We start from the raw sequence: 19,033 nt of genomic DNA, 5'->3' as shown, positions 1-19,033 counted from the left end.
TCAGCCATTTTCAGTTAAGTCTGTATTGAGATCACTTGAAAATGCGGCTGTTTGGCTGGGTGCGGTGGCTCAAGCCTGTAATCCCAGCACTTTGGGAGGCCGAGGTGGGTGGATCACGAGGTCAAGAGATCGAGACCATCCTGGTCAACAAGGTGAAACCCCGTCTCTACTAAAAATACAAAAAATTAGCTGGGCATGGTGGCGCATGCCTGTAATCCCAGCTCCTTAGGAGGCTGAGGCAGGAGAATTGCCTGAACCCAGGAGGCGGAGGTTGCGGTGAGCCGAGATCATGCCATTGCACTCCAGCCTGGGTAATGAGCGAAAAACTCCGTCTCAAAAAAAAAAGAAAAAGTGCCGGATGCGGTGGCTCAAGCCTGTAATCCCAGCACTTTGGGAGGCTGAGGCGGGTGGATCACGAGGTGGTCAAGAGATCGAGACCGTCCTGGTCAACCTGATGAAACCCCGTCTCTACTAAAAACACAAAAAATTAGCTGGGCATGGTGGCACGTACCTGTAGTGCCAGCTACTCAGGAGGCTGAGGCAGGAGAATTGCCTGAACCCAGGAGGCGGAGGTTGCGGTGAGCCGAGATTGCGTCATTGTACTCCAGCCTGGGTAACGAGCGAAACTCCGTCTCAAAAAAAAAAAAGAAAAAAAAGAAAAAAAAGAAAATGTGGCTGTTTGACTGCAGAATCTTATCTTCAAAACAGTCCTTGAAAACAATAGCAGTTAGGCAGGGAATGGCGGCTCATGCCTGTTATCCCAGTACTTTGGAAGGCCAAGGTAGGAGGATCTTCTGAGCCTAGGAGTTTGAGACCAGCCCATGCAAATATGGGGAAACCCTGCCTCTACCCAAAAAACAAAAAACACCCAAAAAACAAAACTTTTTAGGGAGTTAAAACTTTTTTCTAAAAATATTTCTTGTATAGAGAATATCTTCGTAGTTTAATCAAGTTGGTTTATTCTGTAGGAGACTTTCTTTTCTCATATTTTTAGATAATTTTTTCACTTTAATCTGTTTATAGGAAGCTTTATACTGTACTTTGCTGCTTTTTTTCTAAAGAAGTTAAAAATGTAGCAGTAGTTCTTTACCTGCGTAAAATCTATCACATCTTTAATTCACTTTGAATGAGGTGAGATGAATACGGGGTTCAAAATTTGGTTGGATAGATTGAAGTAAACCTGGTACTTCCTGCCCCTCAAGCACCTGAGATATGTATGTTTGAGTTTTTACTGGATTATTTTTAGAATCTTTTGCTCTTGTCTGTTTCTATTCTGAGAATTCTCTTGGAAGCTGTTCCAGTGTAGTGGAACTCTTGGGGGTGGAAAGTGACAGAGGATAGAACACAAGTGTACACTGAATTCCTATGGTCTGGCAACTGGGTACTTGTTGTAGAAGCATTCCTGTTTACTGCACACAGCTCTATTTCCCAGAAAAGGAGGACATAGAATTTCCTCATGACAGTATGTTGTTGAAGATGTTGATTTTTACAGTCTAGTTTCCATGTCTTAGTCATTTTTACAGTTCAATGGTGATAACAATTTTTAAGGGTCTTGAAGAATATTTTGGTAACTTATGGTTTTACCTTGATTAATGGATTCACAATTATCAGATCTTTTTTTTTTTTTTTGAGACGGAGTCTTGCCTTGCTCTGTCACCCAGGCTGGAGTATAGGGGTGCGATCTCAGTTCCCTGCAACCAACCTCTGCCTCCCGGGTTCAAGTAATTCTCCTCCCTTAGGCTCCCAAGTAGCTGAGATTACAGGCGCGTGCTACCACACCCAGCTAATTTTTGTAGTATTAATAGAGACAGGGTTTCACCATGTTGGCCAAGCTGGTCTTGAACTCTTTACCTCAAGTGATCCACTCACCTCAGCCTCCCAAAATGTTGGGATTACAAGCATGAGCCACCACTCCTGGCCTTATCAGAAGTTTAATGTAAAATTAATATGAGAAGATTTATCTGTTGACTCATGCATCCTATTAAAAGTTATATTTTCTGAGCCCTGTTTTTCCAGAAGATTTCAGTCACATCCCCCCATCCCCTGTGCTTGCTCTGCAAAACCTGTTTCATCTCTGGAAATTTTTTTGTCAGACATCTTCGATATTAAGACATTTTTTATGAAAAGGAATTTAGCTATTGTGACATTTCAGTGATATATTGGAGAGGCACAATTGACAGAAGACAAGCTAATCTGAATGTATTTAAAAATGCATTCTTGCATGTCCTTAGGCCTTTATCATTATTTTTATTTTTCGAAGAATGTATTTGCTATTTTTAAGCTAGAGGTCTTTGTAGTAACAATTTATGAATATATAACCCAGAGCAGTAAGTCTTTTTTTTTTTTTGAGACGGAGTTTCACTCTTGTTACCCAGGCTGGAGTGCAATGATGTGATCTCGGCTCACTGCAACCTCCGCCTCCTGGGTTCAGGCAATTCTCCTGCCTCAGCCTCCTGAGTAGCTGGGATTACAGGCACGTGCCACCATGCCCAGCTAATTTTTTTGTATTGTTAGTAGAGATGGGGTTTCACCATGTTGACCAGCATGGTCTCGATCTCTTGACCTCGTGATCCACCCGCCTCGGCCTCCCAAAGTGCTGGAATTACAGGCTTGAGCCACCGCCCCCGGCTAGCAGTAAGTCTTAATTAAAAACTATTTCTAAACAATATTTAAAGTAAGCCCTGTAGTTTTCGTGTTTCACAAAGCAATTACTCTGGTTTAGCCATGCAGCTGGGACCATTATTTATAGCCTAATTACATAGTCATTATGGAATATTTTATATTAAGAATTGATGGTTGTAAGGAGTTAGTCTTAATGTTGATACTGTGAACATGGACCAGTAACGTTTTTAAAGTTTTTGTTATACTAAGGAGTTACAGTTTTCTTCCTTGAGAAGTGAGAATTCATGTACATATACCAAAATGTTTGGTTATAATAGGGAGGCTGTAAAGAGTAAAAGTCATTTTTCTGTAAATCCAAAATTTCACGTCCATGGAACATGGGTTAAGTATATTCCTTTTGTACATGCCAGTTTTCGTAACCAGATGGCACTCCTTTAAGGAGAAAATCTCATTTTGTTATTTCACCTAGAGTATTTTGTTTTTCTTTTTCTTTTTTCTTTTATATGGAGTCTCGCCCTGTTGCCCAGGCTGGAAGTACAGTGACAGGATCTTGGCTCACTGCAACTTCTACCCCCTGGGTTTCAAGCCATTCTTCTGCCTTAGCCTCCTGAGTAGCTGGGATTACAGGTGCCCGCCACCACTTCCAGTTAATTTTTGTATTTTTAGGGTTTTACCATGTTGGCCAGGCTGGTCTCAAGCTCCTGACCTCATGATCTGCCCACCTTGGCCTCCCAAAGTGCTGGGATTACAGGCATCAGCCACCACACCTGGCCGATTATTTTCATAAATGGTGTCATTGAAGAATAAATAGGAAAAAGATCAGATATACCAGTCAACAGAACTGGAAATCTATGATTAAACTACTGACTTCTTAAAAAGGTTTTACTGTAGGAACACCACTAAACCAGTCAGCTTTTGATTATATACTTAATTCTATTTTATTCTTTTTTTTCTTTTGGCCTCCCAAAGTGCTGGGATTACAAGTGTCAGCCACCATACCCAGTCTCTTTTCTTAAAATATATTTATTTAAAGAGATAGAGGGCAGGGCATGATGGCTCACGCCTGTAATCGCAACACTTTGGAGGCTGAGGCCTGTGGATCACTTGAGGTCAGGAGTTCAAGACCAGCCTGGCCAACATGGTGGAATACCATCTCTACTAAAAATACAAAAAAATTAGCTGCGAGTGGTGATGCATGCCTGTAGTCCCAGCTACTTGGGTGGCTGAGGCAGGAAAATCACTTGAACCTGGGAGGTGAAAGTTGCTGGGCCTAGATCATGGCACTGCACTCCAGTCCAGGCAGCAGAGTGAGACTTTGTCTTGAAAAAAAAAAAAAAAAAAAAAAAAGATAGGGTCTTGCTGTGTTGCCTAGCCTGGACTTGAACTGTGGTTTCAAGTGATCTTCCTGCCTCATCTTCCTCAGTAGCTGTGACTATACAGGTGCACACCATCGTGCCCAGCTTGGATGCTTCACTTTAGGTAGTTAAGATGGGATTACAGAGTATTAGTGCTGAAGGTGATTTATTTTAATTTTTTTAGACAGAGTCTTGCTCCATTGCACAGGCTGGAGTGCAGTGGCGGGATCTTGGCTCATTGCAACCACCTCCTTGCAGGTTCAAGCAATTCTCCTGCCTCAGCATTCCAAGTATTTGGAACTACTGAGGTGCACCACCATGCCAGGCTAATTTTTGATTTTTTTTTTTTTTTTTTTCTTTTTTGAGACGGAGTTTCGCTCTTGTTGCCCAGGCTGGAGTGCAATGGCGCGATCTCGGCTCACCGCAACCTCCGCCTCCTGGGTTCAGGCAATTCTCCTGCCTCAGCCTCCTGAGTAGCTGGGATTACAGGCACACGCCACCATGCCCAGCTAATTTTTAGTATTTTTAGTAGAGACGGGGTTTCACCATGTTGACCAGGATGGTCTCGATCTCTTGACCTCGTGACCCACCCGCCTCGGCCTCCCAAAGTGCTGGGATTACCGGCTTGAGCCACCGCGCCCGGCCAATTTTTGAATTTTTAGTATAGGTGGGCTTTCACCATGTTGGCCAGGCTAGTTTTGAACTCCTGACCTCAGGTGATCTGCCAGCCTTGGGTGATCTTCCTGCCTCAGCCCCCCAAAGTGTTGGGATCACAGGCATGAGCCACTGTGCCTGGCCTGAAGGTGATTTTAAAAATAATCAAATGGATCCTTTCTCAGATGCGCAAATATGGATTACATTTGTGTAAATTCATCACAATTTTAAAACAGTGTATTTATGTGCATTTATTCATATCTGAGAGAACGCTCTAAAAATAAATGGAATCATGGCAAAATAATTAACCTTGTTCTCTATAATACAACCAAAATGATAAACCCAAACCAACAAAATTCTAAAGTTGTTAAACTAAAAAAAGATACAAAATGTGTATTCATACTGAGTGGAGAGGCAGAGTCAAATACAGTAAAAAGTTTTAAACCAACGTATTGAGCCTGTGAGAAATTCTAGTTAATTGGTGGTGGTTATAATGTAAAAGGCAGCACAATAATATGTCTGTGGCCTTTATTTAGCAATCCAGTTAATAAAGCTATTGAAAAAATAAGTTAATATTATTGCAGCTAACACAGAAAAATGCTTGTCAGACTTTCTCTAGCTAAAATAGGTTTCAGGGACACAATTTTCTTTGGTGCCTGAATTACTATGACTTATGGTTACTCTCCTCTATTTTAATTTTATGATGCACAGATCTAAAATATGTGGAAATGTTATGTCATTTTATTAACCTGAAATGTATAAGATTTACTCATTATTTATTTACACAATATTTCACTATTTGTAAATAGTGGAATATTGTTCCCTGTCATGGGAATGCTTGTTTTTGGGTGTCTATAACTGACTGTTCTAGAAAACAGAATTCCATGTATTATTATTATTATTATTATTATTATTATTTTTTTTTTTTGAGACGGAGTTTCGCTCTTGTTACCCAGGCTGGAATGCAATGGCGCGATCTCGGCTCACCGCAACCTCCGCCTCCTGGGTTCAGGCAATTCTCCTGCCTCAGCCTCCTGAGTAGCTGGGATTACAGGCACACGCCACCATGCCCAGCTAATTTTTTGTATTTTTAGTAGAGACGGGGTTTCACCATGTTGACCGGGATGGTCTCGATCTCTCGACCTTGTGATCCACCCGCCTCGGCCTCCCAAAGTGCTGGGATTACAGGCTTGAGCCACCGCGCCCAGCCTCCATGTATTATTAAAAATCATTGGCTCTGGACCAGCATGGTGGCTTACTCTTGTAATCCGAGCAGTTTGGGAGGCCGAGGCTGGTGGATCACCTGAGGTTGGGAGTTTGAGACCAGCCTGGCCAACATGGTGAAACCCCATCTCTACTAAAAATACAAAAAATTACCCGGGCATGGTGACGCGTGCCTGTAGTCTCAGCTACTCAGGTGGCTGAGGCAGGAGAATCGCTTGAATCTGGAAGGTGGAGGTTGCAGTGAGCTGAGATTGCACCATTCATTGTATTCCAGCCTGGGTGATGGAGTGAGACTCTGTCTCCAAAATAGTAGTAATAATAATAATTGGTTCTACATTATTATAATAGGAGATGATAGCTCCATGTGTGTTATTGCAGTGAAGACCTTCCAGTGGGACAGATGTGGAGGTGCAAGCCAGTAATATTAATTGATGATCCTGACCCTGTGTAGGCCTAGACTACTAAATATGTGTGTTTAACTCTTAAGTTTTTTTTTTTGTTTGTTTGAGATGAAGCCTTCCTCTGTTGCCCAGGCAGTGGGATAATCTCAGCCCGTGCCACCATGCCCAGCTAATTTTTTTGTATCTTTAGTAGAGACGGTGTTTCACCATGTTGACCAGGATGGTCTCAATCTCTTGACCTTGTGATCCACCCGCCTCAGCCTCCCAAAGTGCTGGGATAACAGGCTTGAGCCACCGCGCCCGGCTTGTGCATAGCTTCTTGATTGGATTGCACATTTGTTTTTGGTTCTAGGAGCTTCCCAAGAGAGGAATTGTTTGCATATGGGAAAACAGTTTGTTTCTGATTGATGGGTATATTTCCTGTGTGGAGAATTCCATTTTGGAAATTTAACTTTTAAGGCATTGTTACATGTTTTTCTGTGTGTTGGGGTGGGGTGGATGTGGGGGGTAAAATGTACATAACATAAAGTTTATCATTATAATCATTATTAAGTATATAGTTCTGTGGCATTAAGTACATTTACAAATAGCAAAATTATTGTCGTACAACCATCATTGCCATCCATCTTCTGAACTTTTTTTTTTTTTTTTTTTTTGAGCCGGAGCTTCGCTGTTGTTACCCAGGCTGGAGTGCAATGGCGCCATCTCGGCTCACTGCAACCTTCACCTCCTAGGTTCAGGCAATTCTCCTGCCTCAACCTCCCAAGTAGCTGGGATTACAGGCACGCGCCACCATGCCCAGTTGATTTTTTTGTATTTTTAGTAGAGACGGGGTTTCACCATGTTGACCAGGATGGTCTCTATCTCTTGACCTTGTGATCCACCTGCCTCGGCCTCCCAAAGTGCTGGGATTACAGGCTTGAGCCACCGCGCCTGGCTTCTGAACTTTTTTATCCTCCCAAACAAACTCCATACCCATGACACAGTAACCCCCCATTCTTCCCCTACCCTCAGCCCCTGGTACCTACCATTCTGCTTGTTTCTATGAATTTGACTATTCTAAGTAACTTGTATAAGTAGAGTCATAGAGTATTTGTCCCTTCCCTCCCCACCTCCCCACTGGATGGGGAGTCTCACTCTGTCGCCCAGGCTGGAGTACAGTGGTGCTACCTTAGCTCACTGCAGCATCCGCCTCCTGGGTTCAAGCAGTTCTCCTGCTTTAGATTCCTGAGTAGCTGGGATTAAAGGTGCGTGCCACCGTGTTTGGCTAATTTTTATATTTTTAGTACAGATACGGTTTCACCATGTTGGCTAAGCTGGTCTTGAACACCTTACCTCGTGGTTTGCCTGCCTAATCCTCCAAAGTGCTGGGATTACAGGTGTGAGCCACTGTGCCCTTTTGTTCTTTTTTGACTGGTTTATTTCACTTAGCATAATGTCTTTGAGGTGCATCCATGTGATAGCATGTATTAGAATCTCTTCCCTTCTTAAGGCTGAAAAATTTTCCATTGGGTGTATATGTCACATTTTACTTATCCATTCATTCATTGATGTACACTTAGGAATCTTCCACTTTTTGGCTATTATGAATAATGGCACTTTGAACTTGGAAATACACGTATCTCTTGGAGACCCTGCTTTGAAGTGTTTTTGGTGCCTACCCAGAAGTGGAATTACTGGATCATATGGTAATTCTGTTTTTGATATTTTTAAGGAACCACCATACTTTTCATGGTGACTGCACCATTTTATATTCCCATCAGCAGTGGACAAGGGTTGTAGTTTTTGTATATCCTAGCTAATACTTTGTGTTTTTAAAATTAAAAAAACAATTACAGTGTTACAGCTCTTTTAGAATTTGCCTAGCAAGTTTCCTGTTTTTTTTTTTTTTTGAGATGGAGTTTCGCTCTCATTACCTAGGCTGGAGTGCAATGGCGCAATCTCGGCTCACCGCAACCTCCGCCTCCTGGGCTCAGGCAATTCTCCTGCCTCAGCCTCCTAAGTAGCTGGGATTACAGGCAGGCGCCACCACGCCCAGCTAGTTTTTTGTATTTTTAGTAGAGACTGGGTTTCACTATGTTGACCAGGATGGTCTCGATCTCTCAACCTTGTGATCCACCCGCCTCGGCCTCCCAAAGTGCTGGGATTACAGGCTGAGCCACCGCGCCCGGCGGTTTTCTGTTTTTAATGGGAAAAAAAAAAAAAAAAAAAGAGAAGGAGGGAGAGAGAATGGGAATCTTGCTCTATTGCCCAGGCTAGAATGCAGTCTAAAAATGGGTATTCAAAACCTCTTTTATGCCAATAATTGTGCTTAACAATGGAGACAGGAAGGAATAAGGGAGGAAAATAACAAACAAGTAGCCAACCAGTATTTCATTTAAACCTGTGAAGTGCTGTGCAATTACTGAGGAGTTATTTACTTCCAGTTATGTAGTCACTTTCAGAGTAAATGTGATGTGCTACTGAGAAGAATGTATGTTTTGTGAATTTGGGGTGGAGAGTTCTGTAAATGTCTATTAAGTTTACTTGTTCCAGGTCTGAGTTTGAGTCCTGAATATCCTTGTTAACTTTCTGTCTTGTTGATCTATCTAATATTGACAATGTGATGTTAAAGTCTTCCACTATTATTGTATGGGAGTCTCTTTATAAGTCATTAAGAACTTGCCTTATGTATCCGGGTGCTCCTGTATTGGGTGCGTATATATTTAGGATCGTTAGCTCTTCTTGTTGCATTGATCCTTTTACCGTTGTGTAATGTCCTTCTTTGCCTCTTTTGATCTTTGTTGCTTTAAAGTCTATTTTATCAGAGGCAAGAATTCCAACTTGTGCTTTTTTTTTTTTTTAATGTTTTTTTCTCTCCATTTGGTTGGTAAATCTTCCTCCCTCCCTTTGTTTTGAATCTTTGTATATCCTTGCATGTGAGATGGGTCTGGATGCAGCATACCAATGGGTTTTGGCTTTTTATCCAATTTGCCAGTCTGTGTCTTTTGATTGGGACATATAGTCGATTTAGATTTAGGATTAATATTAATATATTTGAGTTTAATACTGCCATTTAATGCTAGCTGACTGTTTTGCCCATTAGTTAATGTAGATTCTTCATTATGTTGATGCTCTTTACCTTTTGGTATATTTTTGGAATGGCTGATACTGGTTGTTCTATGTGTAGTGCTTCTTTCAGAAGCTCTTGTAAAGCAGGCCTGGTGGTGATGAAATCTCTGAGTGCTTGCTTGTTCGCAAAGGATTTTATTTTTCCTTCACTTATGAAGCTTAGTTTGGCTGGATATGAAATTCTGGGTTGAAAGTTGTTTTCTTTAAGGATGTTGAATATTGGCCCCTACTCTTTTCTGGCTTGTTAGGGTTTCTGCTGAGAGATCTGCTGTGAGTCTGACAGGCTTCCCTTTGTGGGTAACCTGACCTTTGTCTCTGGCTGCCCTTAGCATTTGCTCCTTCATTTCAACCCTGGTGAATCTGACGATTATGTGCCTTGGGGTTGCTCTTCTTGTGGAGTATCTTTGTGGTGGTCTCTGTATTACCTGGAGTTGAATATTGTTCTGCCTTGCTAGGTTGGGAAAGTTTTCCTGGATAATATCCTGAAGAATATTTTCCACCTTGGATTCATTCTCTTCGTCACATTCAGGTATACCTATCAAACGTAGATTAGGTCTTTTCACGTAGTCCAATATTTCTTGGAGACTTTGCTCATTTCTTTTTACTCTTTTTTCTCTAATCTTGTCTTCTCGTTTTATTTCATTGAGTTGGTCTTCGATCTCTGATATCCTTTCTTCTGCTTGGTCAATTTGACTGTTAAAACTTGTGCGTACTTCGCGAAGTTCTCGTACTGTGTTTTTCAGCTCCGTTAATTCACTTATATTCCTCTCTAAATTGTGTATTCGCATTAGCATTTAGTCAAACCCTTTTTCAAGGTTCTTAGTTTCTTTGCATTGGTTTAGAACATGTTCTTTTAGCTCACAGAAGTTTCTGATTATCCACCTTCTGAAGCCTGGTTCTGTCAGTTCATCATACTCATTCTCCATCAGGCCTTGTTGTCTTGCTGATGAGGAGCTGCGATCCCCTGAAGGAGGAGAGGCATTTTGATTTTGGGTGTTTTCAGCCTTTTTGCACTGGTTTCTTCCCATCCATCTTTGTGGATTTATCCACCTGTTGTCTTTGTAATTGCTGACTTTCAGTTTGGGTCTCTGAGTGGACATCCAGCTTGTTGGTGATTTTATTTCTGTTTCTTTGTTTTCCTTCGGCGGACGCCCCTCCCTCACGGAGCTGGACCTTCCTGGGTTCAGCTGTGCTTCTGGTGAAACTCTCATGTCAGCGTTTCCAATTGCTGTTTTTTTTGTGGCGGTGGGACCAGCTGAGCCCCATCACCTGGCTCCCCGCCTCGGAGCCCCCTTTTTTTCTTTTTCTAATTGAACGGTCAATTCTCTCTCAGGTGCCCCAGTTGCCCGCCAAAAGGGCGCCGGGACTATGCAATTTCCAGTGTGGCGACCGCGCCGACTGAAACAGCGGCACTGAGATTCCTGGCACTTTTCTACCTGGGAATCTCCTGGTCTGGCTTCCGGCTTCAGTCCCCTTTTCAGTCAGCTGAATGGGTGACTCTGCCTTCCTGGAGCTCCAAACGCCAACTAAAAGGGCACCCAGTCTTGCATACTCTGCACTGAGAACCGCCATCCTGGGGCCCCGGCAAACCAGCTGTGGTGGCCAAAAGAGTTGTGCCGACGACCCGTGGGGCTCCTCCGTTGGGAATCTCCTGGTCCGTGGGCAACAAAAATTCGTCTGGAAGTCTGGCATCCACTCACTCCCTGCGCCTTCACTGGGAGCTGCAATCCTGAGCTGCTGCTAATCGGCCATCTTGGATCTCTCTCCTATTTTATTTTAAAGACAGTCTTGCTCTGTCACCCAGGGCACAGTGGCATGATCTCGGTTCACTGCACCCTCCACCTCCCAGGTTCAAGCAATTCTCCTGCCTCAGCCTCCTGAGTAGCTGGGACTACAGGCTCGTGCCACCACACCTGACTAATTTTTTTGTATTTTTAGTACAGATGGGATTTTGCCTTGTTAGCCAGGATGGTCTTGATCTTCTGACCTTGTGATCTGCCTGTCTCAGCCTCCCAAAGTGCTGGGATCACAGGTATAAGCCAACATGCCTGGCCTACTATAGACTTTTAGATTGCATTAGTCAAATTGGTTTAATTTTTTTTTTTTTTTTTTGAGACGGTTTTCGCTGTTGTTACCCAGGCTGGAGTGCAATGGCGCGATCTTGGCTCACTGCAGCCTCCGCCTCCTGGGTTCAAGCAATTCTCCTGCCTCAGCCTCCTGAGTAGCTGGGACTACAGGCATGCGCCACCATGCCCAGCTAATTTTTGTATTTTTAGTAGAGACTGGGTTTTACCATGTTGACCAGGATGGTCTTGATCTCTTGACCTCATGATCCACCCGCCTCGGTCTCCCAAAGTGCTGAGATTACAGGCGTGAGCGACCTTGCCTGGCCTGTCAAATTGGTTTAACAGTTACCACCAACATGTAAAAATCCTCAAGGACTGCTTCTTGAGAATTTGTATTCCAGAGAGCTTTTATTTTTTATTTTAAGTGTCCTTGTGTTCTCTGAAGTACACACTTGTCTTTTACTGTGATTGTTTTGCTTACTATCCCTACTTTTTTTCAGATTTTCTATTTTGTACATAACATTATTTTGTATATACTGTATATGATGACTTCAATGAGCAGTGACAATTGTCGTGGTGCTCGGGAAAAACCACAGATTTCAGCACAGTCAATACAACCACAGAAACAAGTGGTACAGGTAAGTTTTTGTGGAACTCTTGTTTGCCTTGTTTAGAATTAAGAATATTAAGGTAGAGCTTATGATTTAATGTTTTTCTTTGTCAGAAAATTCAGGATTTTGGACCCTGTGTTTAAAAAGTAGGTAATGGCTGGTGTGGTGGCTCACGCCTGTAATCCAGCACTTTGGGAGGCCAAGGCTGGTGGATCACTTGAGGTCAGGAGTTTGAGACCAGCCTGGCCAACATCGTGAAACCCTGCCTCTACTAACAAAATACGAAAATTAGATGGGTGTGGTGGTTTGCACCTGTAATCTCAGTTACTCAGGGTCTAAGGCAGGAGAATAGCTGGAACCTGGGAGGTGGAGGTTGCAGTGTTTTAAGGCGACGCCGCTGCACTTCAGCCTGGGAGACAGAGCAAGACTCCTTCCTAAGAATAAATAATTAATAAATAAAAAAATAAAAAGTAGGTAATGGAGAATAGTAAGGAAAGAGGCATTGTACCTTTTCCAGGTACCTCTTAGCTACTAGGCTGCCGCTGCCACGACCTCCTCCTCCCCCTCCCCCCTCCCCCTCCCCCTCCTCCTCCTCCCTCCCCCTCCTCCTCCCTCCTCCTCCTCCCTCCTCCCTCCTCCTCCTCCTCCTCCTCCCTCCTCCTCCTCCTCCCTCCTCCTCCTCCTCCCTCCTCCTCCTCCTCCCTCCTCCTCCCTCCTCCTCCTCCCTCCTCCTCCTCCCTCCTCCTCCTCCTCCTCCTTCTCCTCCTCCCCCCCTCCTCCTCCTCCTCCCCCCCCTCCTCCTCCTCCTCCTCCTCCTCCTCCTCCTCCTCCTCTTCCTCCCTCCTCCTCCTCCTCCTCTTCCTTCCTCCTCCTCCTCCTCCTCCTCTTGCCCTCCTCTGCTTTTCTTCCTCCTCCTTCCCCACTGGTTCATCATCATCTCTCTCTCTTCTCCCTTCTATTGTATCCTTGGAATGAAACATGAAAATCCAAGGTAGATGGAGAACTAATAGTCTGAAGTAGTAAAATACCTGAATTACAACAGATTTTTAAAAGCTGCTCTTGCTGGGCATAGTGGCTCCTGCCTTTTAGAGGTTGAGGCAAGAGGATTGCTTGAGCCCAGGAGTTAAGAGCAGCCTGGGCAACATAGTGAGACCTTGTCTCTACAGAAAATTTAGAAATTAGATAGGCATGGTGGCTGCCATTTGTAGTTCCAGCTATTTGGGAAGCTGAGGTAGGAGGATTGCTTATGATGATGCTACTGTACTCCAGCCTGGGTGACAGAGTGAGACGTTGGCTCAAAAAACCCCAAAAACCCCACCTTTTCTTTCAAGCAGAAGGAATAGTGCTTGAATCTTGGAATGGCTTTTAATGATCAAGATCCATTTGCGGCCAGATACGGTGGGTCACGTCTGTAATCCTAGCACTTTGGTAGGCCAAGGTGGACAGATTACATGAGTTCAGGAGTTTGAGACCAGCCTAGCCAACATGGTGAAATTGTGTCTCTACTAAAAAATAAAAATGAAAAAAATTAGCCGGCTGTGGTGGCAGGTGCCTGTAATGACAGCTACTCGGGAGGCTGAGGCAGGGAGAATTGCTTGAACTTGGGCGGTGGAGGTTGTAGTTAGCCAAGATTGTGCCACTGCATTCCAGCCTGGGCCACAGAGCGAGATGCTATCTCAAAAAAAAAAAATCCATTTGAATAAATTTTTTAATGTTAAATACTGCCGCCTTCTCAATTTGGTTATATTATTATTTTGAGTGAAGTGAGATAAGTCAAATGCTAAGCTCAGTACCTGGTGCAAAATTAAGCATTATATACTTGTTATGGACTAGATTGGCAAACCCTTTTTCAGAGGTAATATGCAAGTAAGTAAACTATATCCAGTTTATCTTAATTGCAGATTGATGTGACTATACTTTGATAGTTAATTAAAAGTGCTTCTTATAATCACTCATTTATAACCAAGTGCCCTGTTGATGTTAAGGGACATAGCAAGGAGACTTAACTGTTGTGTTACATTTTTTTATTATGGAGTTAGTGCAGTATTTTGCTGATATTAACAGACAGATATCTCTGCTACTCAGTGCTTGATCCTAAATATACTTACTCCGATAGGCATTTATTCACAAACTGATTCAGTCCACTGATGGAGAAATTTGGAATTTTTAGGCTGGGTCCTCCTTTTATAGTTGAATTAATTAGGAAAAAGTTTGCTTAATGAATGGTCTTTTTTTTTTTTTTTTTTTTTTTTTGAGACGGAGTTTCGCTCTTGTTACCCAGGCTGGAGTGCAATGGCACGATCTCGGCTCACCGCAACCTCCGCCTCCTGGGTTCAAGCAATTCTCCTGCCTCAGCCTCCTGAGTAGCTGGGATTACAGGCATGCGCCACTATGCCCAGCTAATTTTTTGTATTTTTAGTAGAGACGGGGTTTCACCACGTTGACCGGGATGGTCTCGATCTCTTGACCTCGTGATCCACCCGCCTCGGCCTCCCAAAGTGCTGGGATTACAGGCTTGAGCCACCGCGCCCGGCCGGTTTGTATTGTTTTTTAAATGAAGTTTTGCTCTTGTTGCCTAGGCTGGAGTGCAATGGCGTGTTCTCAGCTCACCACAACCTCCGCCTCCTGAGTTCAAGCAATTCTCCTGCCTAGCCTCCCGAATAGCTGGGATTACAGGCATGCACCACCATGCCTGGCTGGTTTTTGTACTTTTAGTAGAGATGGGGTTTCTCCATGTTGGTCAGGTTGGTCTCGAACTCCTGACCTCAGGTGATCTGCCCACCTCAGCCTCCAAAAGTGCTAGGATTACAGGTGTGAGCCACCATTCCCTGCTGGTAACATGTTAATTATTCAATTTTAAATGTCCAGTGTTAAAGGTGTTCTGAGATAACCTTATTCAGGATGCATGATGAAAGAGAGTTCTTTTGAGTGTATATAAACCAGGATTTTTGTCCTGGGTCTAGCACTTACTAATTAGATGAGTAGTTTAAATCTCTTTCAACCTCATTTTTTTTTTTTTTTTTTTTTTTTTTGAGATGGAGTCTGACTCTGTTGTCCAGGCTGGAGTGCAGTGGCTTGCTCTTGGCTCGCTGCAACCTCCGCCTTCTGTGTTCAAGGGATTCTCCTGCCTCAGCCTCCCAAGTAGCTGGGAATATGGGTGTGTGCCACCACACCTGGCTAATTTTTGTATTTTTGTAGAGAGGGAGTTTTACCATGTTGGCCAGGTTAGAAGGCTGAGGTGGGCAGGTCACTTGAGGTCAGGAATTGGTGGCACATTTCCGGACCTCAGGAATTGGTCAGAATTTGGGAATTCCCGACCTCAGGTTATCTGCCCACTTCAGCCTTCCAAACTGTCAGGGTTATAGGCGTGAGCCACCTCACCTGACCCTGAACCTCAATTTTTTTTAAAAAAAAAACAACATTGCAAGACTTGCAGAAAAGTTTAAATAGGAGTATAAATAATTACTGAATGCCTTTCTTCCAGATTCCTCAGATGTTAAATGTTGGTATCACATTTTCTGTATCCTGTTCTCTCCCTTTTCATGTAGTTTATCCCCAGACATTTGACAAGTAGTTGTGAATAAGGTGCTTCTTTACTCCTCAGTACTTCAGTGTGTGTTTTTTATTTTTATTATTTTTTGTGACGGAATCTTGCTCTGTTGCCCAGGCTGGAGTGGCTCTTGGCCCAGGCAATTTCGGCTCACCACAGCCTCTGCCTCCGCAGTTCAAGCGATTCTCCTGTCTCAGCCTCCCGAGTAGCTGGGACTACAGGTGTGTGCCACCATGCCTGGCTAATTTTTGTATTTTTAGTAGAGACTGGGTTTCAATGTGTTGGCCAAGCTGGTCTCGAGCTCCTGACCTCGTGACCCGCCCGCCTCAGCCTCCCAAAGTGTTGGGATTACAGGTGTGAGCCATTGCATCCTGCCAGGTGTTTTAAAAACAAAACAAAAAAAAAAAACGAGGATCTTTTACATAATTACACAACAATTAAAAAAATTAGAAAATCTGCAGACCATATTTATATTTTTCCAATGGTCCTCGTAAGGCCTTTTTTTTTTTTTTTTTTGAGACAGAGTCTTGCTCTATCACCCAGGATGGAGTGCAGTGGCGTGATATCAGCTCATTGCAACCTCTGCCTCCTGTGTTTAAAGCATTTCTGCCTCAATATTCTGAGTAGTTGAGATTACAGGCATATGCCACCACGCCTGGCTAATTTTGTATTTCTAGTAGAAACGGTTTCACCATGTTGGCCAGACTGGTCTCGAACTCCTGAGCTTAGGTAATCTGCCTTGCCTTGACCTTCTGAAGTGCTGGGATTACAAGCATGAACCACTGAGCTCAGCAATAATGTCCTTTTTTAGCTAATTAGATTGTTGAACATACGTTGTATTTGGATGTCAACTCTCTTGTGAATTTCTGTGAATACTCCACCAAATTATGTGACTATTCCACAATTATGAAGTGATTATAAAAGTATTTGAAAATTATAATATACAATGTTTTAGTAAAGGTATGGTTTCTGATCAGCTGAAAAAATAGTAAAAGTAAAGCAAAACTGTTGAACGTTAATGAGAACAGGCTAGTAGACTGTTAATAATGTTTATTTTTGGTGGTGGGCATAAGTAATTCTACTTTATTATTTCCATATTTTTTCTGGGTGACAGATCTAATAAAAAAAAATTTGAATTCACTTGAAAAATTTTACGTTTTCCACTGTGAAGGCAGCTTAGATTGTTATAAGCCATACAAATGGATAAGAGATCCAGAGGAAGAGCTGTAGTGATGCTGCTTTTCTTGGCAAGATATTTTTCAACTTCAGATGTGACCTGGTGTATGTCACTAATGTTTATTGCAGGGGAGGGTGCACTGACCTTGTTTAACTTAAGAATTACCAGTTGATCTTGATTTTTCCTCTTTTTTCCCAAGCTGTACCGACCTCTTGACACTTCCTAGAGCTCAGCCTGGTAACTTCCCTATTATACTCTTATGTTTGGTGCTTTGTTTATCAAATATTTGTTGAATTGTTTATCAGAGAAAAATTTTTTTCTTGACTCAGGGTATTTTATTATAAAGGTAAAAATTAAAGTTCTCATTGAAATTTGTTTTCATAAATACGCTAGCACTAGTGTTACTGTACTGGTACTGTTGAATGGGTATTATGTGTATTGGCTATGCTTTCAAAAATAGTCTCTGTGCCCTTTTAGGATAAAAAAGATATTACTGAAGAGAAATACAGAGTATTTTTGTCATATAATACTTAAGCTGGAAAAGCTAAGTCTGAATATATCAGTCATTGGTATTTACCTCACATATGCCAATGAATAGTGACTTTATAGTTAGAAGTGTATGGGCAAAACAGTATTAGAATGATAATGTAGAAACAGATAAGCTTCAGACTGTCCCCTACAGCAAAATGCTGTTATTGGTAACTATTCTGCTTGAAATATTCAGTGAGATTCTTTCACTCATCAAGTGCTTGTTTGTTAAGATTTTGACCAGGTCAGTAAGTGTTTCTTTGGTTTTTGTTTTTTTTTTTTTTTTTGAGACGGAGTTTCGCTCTTGTTGCCCAGGCTGGAGTGCAATGGCGCGATCTCGGCTCACTGCAACCTCCGCCTCCTGGGTTCAGGCAATTCTCCTGCCTCAGCCTCCTGAGTAGCTGGGATTACAGGCACATGCCACCATGCCCAGCTAATTTTTAGTATTTTTAGTAGAGACGGGGTTTCACCATGTTGACCAGGATGGTCTCGATCTCTTGACCTCGTGATCCACCCGCCTCGGCCTCCCAAAGTGCTGGGATTACAGGCTTGAGCCACCGCGCCGGCTTCTTTGGTTTTTTAATTGTGCACATTTACAAAGCTTTGGCTATTCTTTCAAGTTTAAATATTCTGCCTTCAGATGCATTATTTGTTCCAGGTTTACCCACTTCTCTATTACTTTTTTATACTTTTTCCAGAGAGATTTCAGCCATACTTCCTAACTTTGGTTTATCTTGTACTCTGACCATTTCTGCATGAAGTAGTTTCTGTTTTAAATGTCTTAAAACCAGGGATGTTCTTATAATAATACTGTGCAGTGAGTGGATATCCACAACTAGTCCATAATTTTCACCTTTTTAAAAAAAAAAAATCTCTTTGTTTTAACTCCTGTTTAACACATCTATCACCCCAAGCTGTCTCCTCCACTCGTTTTCTGATCTGCCAAAATCCCTCCTCACAATACTTTTATTATGAAAATGGTCATGCCTGAAGAACAGTTGAGAGTTATATAGTCAGTAGCCATGTGTTCTATTACTTTTCCATTATTTTATCTAACTTATTAATGCTTTTCAAAGTAAATGATTAGTGGTACTCTTAATCACTTCAAAATGGGTATCATTGACTAGAGTGAATCATTTGTTTACAGTCTTTTTTTTTTTGAGATGGAGTTTCTGCTATTGTTGTGCAGGCTGGAGTGCAGTGGCGGGATCTTGGCTAACTGCAACCTCCACCTTCCAGGTTCAAGCAATTCTTCTGCCTCAGCCTCCGAAGTAGCTGAGATCATACGCATGCACCACCACACCTGGCTAGTTTTATATTTTTAGTAGAGATGGGGTTTCATCATGTTGGCCAGGCTGGTCTTGAACTCCTGACCTAAGGTGATCCACCCGCCTTGACCTCCCAAAGTACAGGAATTACAGGTGTGAGCCAGCGCACCCAGCCTTGTAGTCTTTTTTAAGATAAAATTTATGTACAGGTAACATTCCAAGTATATTGGATTTTTTTTGCCAAATATGTATTCCTGTGTAACACAATATCCTGTCAAGATATGGAACATAATCCTCATCCTGGAAAATGCTACTGATTTTTGTTTTAAATTTTCTTTGTACAAACATCCTGTTACCTTAGGGTTCTGGTGGTTTTCTTTATCTAGTATTGACTGCTGTCACTTGTCAATCTCTTGCCCTCAACTCTCATTTCCATCTTTTTGTGTACTTCTCATTTTAGACTCTC

At 42.5% G+C, this 19,033-nt stretch overlaps 1 protein-coding gene and 1 pseudogene across 6 annotated transcripts in view; both read left to right on the top strand.

Moving 5' to 3' along the window:
- UBAP2 (ubiquitin associated protein 2) overlaps positions 1-19,033 on the top strand; it is a 163,385-nt gene that overhangs the window by 42,477 nt on the left and 101,875 nt on the right. For 5 of the 6 annotated variants that reach the window (XM_074394978.1, XM_074394977.1, XM_074394979.1 and 2 more), the window contains one exon: positions 11,934-12,071. The exons of the other annotated variant lie outside the window; for it this stretch is intronic. In XM_074394978.1, the coding sequence (XP_074251079.1) occupies positions 11,934-12,071 (138 nt within the window). The remainder of the gene's footprint in view (positions 1-11,933; positions 12,072-19,033) is intronic. 6 annotated transcript variants of the gene reach the window in all.
- Positions 8,092-8,132, top strand: LOC120366479 (U7 small nuclear RNA; annotated as a pseudogene).

The sequence above is a fragment of the Saimiri boliviensis genome, chromosome 2 (assembly GCF_048565385.1).
Source record: "Saimiri boliviensis isolate mSaiBol1 chromosome 2, mSaiBol1.pri, whole genome shotgun sequence".
In the NCBI taxonomy this organism is placed as follows: domain Eukaryota; kingdom Metazoa; phylum Chordata; class Mammalia; order Primates; family Cebidae; genus Saimiri; species Saimiri boliviensis.
Note: the sequence above shows the minus strand (reverse complement) of the source record. Positions and strands in the feature narration are given on the sequence as shown.